The 6,000-nt window shown below is 36.0% G+C and overlaps 1 protein-coding gene across 1 annotated transcript; it reads left to right on the top strand.

Annotated features, from left to right (window-relative positions):
- Window positions 1-4,176: 4,176 nt before the first annotated feature.
- On the top strand, window positions 4,177-5,425 carry LOC145034773 (F-box/kelch-repeat protein At3g06240-like). Its single transcript, XM_078983277.1, has one exon. The coding sequence runs from the start codon at window positions 4,188-4,190 to the stop codon at window positions 5,340-5,342; it is 1,155 nt and encodes a 384-aa protein (XP_078839403.1). The 5' UTR covers window positions 4,177-4,187; the 3' UTR covers window positions 5,343-5,425.
- Window positions 5,426-6,000: the final 575 nt, after the last annotated feature.

The raw sequence follows: 6,000 nt of genomic DNA, 5'->3' as shown, positions 1-6,000 counted from the left end.
CTAGATCAAATTTTAAAATAATAAACTCAATCATATAATTTTATCCTTATCATGAAATTTGACATTTTCCTTTTATATGGTAAGAAAATTCAAATAAATTTTACAAATATTAATTTATCACATAATCTTGTAGTTATCTTAAAATTTGACAATTATCTTTCAATTAGATGAGGATAATCATTACCATAACAAAAAATTCAAATTTTAATAGTTAAAACAATTTAAGGTATTGATCTTAATCTAATTTAGGCTTGAAATCCGAAAAATCTTCCATCTAACGAACCAACTCGTCGAGTCAGGACATGTTCCTTCATAGGACTCGTCGAGTCCACCAGTCAGAGACCAAAATCAAAAATTTTATAGCTTTGAAAACATTAAAGTTGCATCTTATAACAGAAAAACATCCTAAGCTCTGATACCACTGATGGGTTTTGAGCATTACAGCATTCATATGGTGCACATGCAACCCTAATTGCTTTGGATCTAGGTTTTTCTCAAGTTATACATGCATAGTAATTTTACAAAGCAAAACCCTAATCTAGCATACATATTTGCAGAGTCAATGAATAAAACAAGAGTTAGAAGAATACCTTTCTTGTTGAATACTTGATCTTGACCTTCAAGAGCTTAGTTCCTCAATTGTTGCACCTCTAATAGAGTCACAAACACCAACTAGCAATGGATGAACAAGAGAGGGAGAAGAGAGTCTACTAAAATTGGCTAGGGTTCTCTATGAATGCATAGGGCCGATTTCAACTAGCCAAGGGGTCATTATATAGTTGTGTTGATAGGGTTTTAGGCTGAAACCCTAATTCTCTGCTTAGGCCTTAAGCAATCTATGGAACCCTTCTAGAAGGCCCCTTGGACGAATTCTCTTATGGGCTTCCCATAGAATTCGTCCACTCTTTCTATTAAGAGTCTAGAGCCCAACTTGCAACTTCCAGTAAATTGGAATATCACTCCCCATACATTCAATCAGTCTCTTTTAATCACCAAATTAGTTCCAAATTAATTTCTAATCAATACTCATTAAAATAATATGATTTCTCAATTAATATATTATTCTTATAATATATTAATAAATCATTAATTAATCTTTTTCTCCAAAACTCATCCTATCATATTGTTATGGTGAAGGCAACCCAAAAGGACCATGCTACTATCAGGTCAAGTACATCCCAATTATAGTTATGGGCTTAGACACCTAATCTAACAATCTAGTCATACTGTAGACTCTATATCCATGTTTTTTGTTATGATATTGTTTTGTTTGTATGGCGTTGGTATTTTGGGGGAAATCACTAAGCTTTCGGCTTACAGTTTTGGATTTTGTTTCAGGTACTTTGGATGATCGCAGGAAGGCGAAGGCTTGATCGTGCACCTCCTCACATTTTATGATTTTAATTTATGGGATACCCTGATATGAAACTATTTTGAAAACATTTTGTAATAACTAATGATTTTGGATGCATTGAAAAAGTTTTAAATTTTTATGAATTTTATGGATGTTACAATAGGATCAAACAGAAGGGATTTTTCAAGTCGCCATGCCATGGCGACCTATTGCCACACCGTGGGCATTAAGATTCCAACAACTTAATGGACTAAGTTGTTTTATTTGATTCCAAGAGCTCCCAAAGCTCAGATCTGGTCCATTATATGGTCTAAATGGATAAAGTTTCCAACTTTATCCATTTAGACACCTAACGAGATTAAGATCTCCAACCCTGTGTCCAAATAAAGCCAAATGCCACAATGTTTTAATCATTAAGCCCTTATTCTGAAAATGTCCTTAGCCCAACCACCCCAAAAGGGTTTATAATACTAGATGTATCATAAAGGTGGAAGCTTTATAAACATACATATCCAAAACATGTCTAAAATCCATTATAGGTCATTATAAGCTAAAAATGCCCAAAAACTCATGTAATTGTAAGAACTCTAACCAAAGTCTAGATCTAAAACATATGATGCTCTTGGGACTCAGGAGAGTCATAAAGTTGCCAACTTTATGAGTTCCTTCCTTTCAAACTTGCTCAAACATGAAGAACATTAGACAATATTCTAGATTTAGCTACTTTAAGCCATAAAGTTTGAGCCTTTGACACTTACAAAGGTCCAGAAGCTATGAGAGATGTTGATGATGTTGGTTCCTTGCAAATTCCACCATTATAGCACCTTTTTCTCTTTTTTCTCTTCCTCTCCAAGCTAAATTATGCTCCAAGAAGGCCACAAATCACCAATGGAATGATAGTTAAGGTTTCTATGAGGTATAAGGGTGTTAAAGGCTGGAAATGAACTCTAGAATTGGCTTAGATGGGTTTAAATACGAAGCAAGCCCTAAAAGAATCATGGGGTTATGACAGAATAACTGCCACGCCATGTCAACCCTTGGTTATGCCGTGGCGGTCCAATATAACATGCGATCCTCCAAACCATTGCTACATCGTGGGCATCCTTGCTCCATGTCGTGGCACATAATTTCCTCCAAAACTTCATCCTTATTCCTTGATAAAAGTAAGCTTAACCCATCTAGAACACGAGTGTTACACATAAAAGGCAACAATGGCTAGCAATGTCCTAATCGAATTGATATCAGGTACTAGTGAGAAGGTGTCATCATAGTCAACCCCTTAGGTTTGAGTAAATCCCTTCACAACTAGTCGAGCTTTGAACGTGTGCACCTTTCCATCCATGTCGGTCTTCTTCTTGAAGATATATTTACAGCCTACTTCCTTTCGACCAGGTTCATTGTCAACCAAGTTCCATTTTAACTGAAATTATGATAATTTATAATTATTAAAAATATTTTAATTGAAATTACGGGTCCATTTAATATTTCTCCCTCTCTCTCTCTCTCTCTCCCTCTCTCTCTCTCTTGTTGAAGAACATTTAACTACCCCCATCAATGGAGATTTGCGCCACCACCGGAAAATCTACCCTTACCTCACCTCATCCCATATTTCTCGTATCCATCAACCAAATCAGTTCCGACAATCACATTTGAATCAAGGTTGGAGACAACAAAATGAGCATAAATCATCTTACATTCTTTTAAGGCAGCTAGTTCTACTGAGGCACACAATGTAGTAGATACGTTGTAGTCGTTAGAGTCAAACCCAACGCTCTCATTTTAGCAAAATGAGATAAAGCATCGATAGGTTTTGAGTTCCAGGCAAGTACGACAATTATAGAGGAAAAACAAACCACGTCTCTATGAGGAATTTCATCGAACATTTTGTGGGTGTTATTGGGAATATGGGTTTTCGAGTAAAAATGGATAAGGGATGAGGCAAAAAAATAAAGAGGCAGATAAGGTTTGGTGCAATGATGTTGGTAGGCAGCTGGCGATGGAAAATATGTGATGGTGGTTGGAGTTAAACAGATCGGAGGTAGTCTGGTGACCTGGAAATTTCCAGGGAAGGCAGGAGGAAAAGGGGAAATAGAAGGGGTATGGTGCGCAGGTAGTGATGGAGCGGTGGTCTTCTGGCGAACTATACTTTCTCGGTCCTCTTTCTTCTCTGGGATTCATCTACGATGGTGGGTGGCTGGTGATGGATATCAGGTGTCGGAGATATAAGGTTTCTCTTAAGATCAAGATTGATTCATGGAAGGTAATACAGTGGATGAGGCTTCGTCTACAATGAAACTAATTTTTTTGACCAAACTTTGATTTTTTTGACTAAGAATTTGGATTTGATCTTTGAAGGGGAAGGTGTTGGGGTGTAGTTTTTTGCCGACGTCAGGAGTGGGAAAAAATGAGATTAACATAGAAGAAAGCATATGAAATAAAAGGAAAATAGGTGGAGATATTTATTTATTTATTAAATTGTTTTTTAATCTAAAAATGTTAAACAAATAAAACTAAATTAAAAAAGAAATTATTAAGGGTAAAATAATATTTTTATGTCTGGGGATGAAGTGTACAAGTTTTAAATTAACAAATGTTGATCCGAGTTAATTTTTAAAAATAAAAACTAAACGTAAATTTTTATACTTGCAAGAGGGACGATTTTGTTTAATTTAATCTTTTATAAATCTCTTAGAAAATAATTGTTTTTATTAATACTCTCGTTTGTTGATTTATATGAGTTAGGTTAGTTAATTTTCTTTAAAAAAACAACCCCACCTGACCCCTTTCTAAAAAATTAGGAAACAAATTATATTTTATTATCTTTGTGTTGTGCATGCCACTCATCGAACCTCTGATATTTTTTCCTCAGGTCAGAAACTACCTCCCTCAAATTGAAGTCCCAATGGAGTGCGAAGACACTATCAGAATTCCGCCGGAGATCATCTCCAACATTTTATATCGACTTCCGGCCAAATCTCTTGGTCGCTTCAGGTGCGTTTCAAAGGATTGGCTATCCCTAATTTCAGAACCCCAATTCATCAAAACCCATCAAAATACCCGCAACCGAAGTCAACTCATCTTCGTCTCCAACCATCGTCCCCTCTATACACTTCCATTTCATCACGATGAAGCAGAAGCAGTACTAGAACCAACGAAGATTCTCCTTGAATCGCATCACACCGACTTCAACCTCCATGGTTCTTGCAATGGCCTTGTTTTGGTGTCTGCTCATACCTTCGCGAGTGTTCATGTGCTCGTAGTTTTAAATCCAACGACAAAGGAATTCGTGGAATTGCCAGCATCTGATTATGAGATGATAAATGCTTCCTCAGAAATTGAAATCATGTATGGATTTGGCTATGATTCATTGACTGATGATTACAAGGTTGTTACCATCTCCTACTTTCATTATAACTATCTGATTCCTCCTGATGATATGGCAATCCATGTTTATAGCCTTAGAACTAATACTTGGAGGAGGGTGACTGATTCTCCTTATGATCATTCTTATGGGCGGAGTTTGCCGGGAGTTTTAGTTAATGGATCTCTTCATTGGGTTGCTATGAAGGATTCTGATCATGTGCCAGTAGTTCTTGCTTTTAGTTTAGCAGATGAGAAGTTCAGTGAATTGCCATCGCCCAGTTTGCATGAAGATGTTGATATCATGTACAGGAATGATTGTAAATTGGTTGTTCTTGATGGAAAGCTTGCAGTTTTCATGGAAGATGAGGTCTGGTTGATGACCGAGTATGGGGTAAGGGAATCTTGGACAAAGATTTTAGTCCATGGAATCCATGAAATTCCAATGGTTGAACCAATGATTTTTTACGACAATGGAAAATTTCTGTTGGTTATCCGTGATCTAATGTTGATATACGACATTAAAGAAAGAAGTTTCTGTAAAAGTGGTAATGTTTCTTGGAATATGAAAGACTTGAAGGTTAGAGGTTCTTATGTTGAAAGCCTTGTCTCGCCGAAATTCATCTGATCCAAGTGTAAATCGACAAAATGAAGCACATGTGCGTGTCTAGAAGTAAGGCTTAGTTTATATTTCCAAGCATGTTTGTTGTATCCTTAACTATGCATTATTCAATTTGTTATAGTTGAATATCATATGAGATCATTTCAACTATGAATGGTGTTTTTCAAAATAAAGTACCTTGCAGTCTTTTAGATTTGTTAAGAACTTTTGGCATAATTTCTTTGCGAGATAAAATTTCCTCCAAAAACTTGATGGACTACTTTTGCCAAAAACTTCCATGCAAATAAAAACTGTAGTTTTTCCATGCAAATAAAAACTATATTTTTCAGCTAACAAGTGGTTTTATCAAACGTACCATTTAACAAAGAACTCACATGAACCAATATTCCTATTTTTCGAGATAAAATTGTACAAGAATATTAAGTAGCCCACAAGTGGAGCTAAAATATTGGTGAGTGGGATCTTATAAGTGAGGCTAGGTTTAAATTCGAGCCTACTCTTCATTGGTGTTCAATGATTTACCTCTCACGTGATGACCTTGAGGCTGGTGTGATGACCTTGCTACCACTATATCGGCGATCATTTGACTTAATTAATTGCGAAAACAATTGCATTCTAGTAATCTTTGAGATTAGATTCCTAAAAAGCAGTTGTTTTTCGTAAT

This window comes from Lactuca saligna, chromosome 3 (assembly GCF_052625555.1).
Source record: "Lactuca saligna cultivar CGN05327 chromosome 3, ASM5262555v1, whole genome shotgun sequence".
NCBI classification, from domain to species: domain Eukaryota; kingdom Viridiplantae; phylum Streptophyta; class Magnoliopsida; order Asterales; family Asteraceae; genus Lactuca; species Lactuca saligna.
This window is presented reverse-complemented; position numbering and strand designations above follow the sequence as displayed.

Bases quoted from the DNA above. Each gene is read 5' to 3' on its own strand.
- LOC145034773 (XM_078983277.1), top strand. From the start codon at position 4,188: ATGCCACTCATCGAACCTCTGATATTTTTTCCTCAGGTCAGAAACTAC.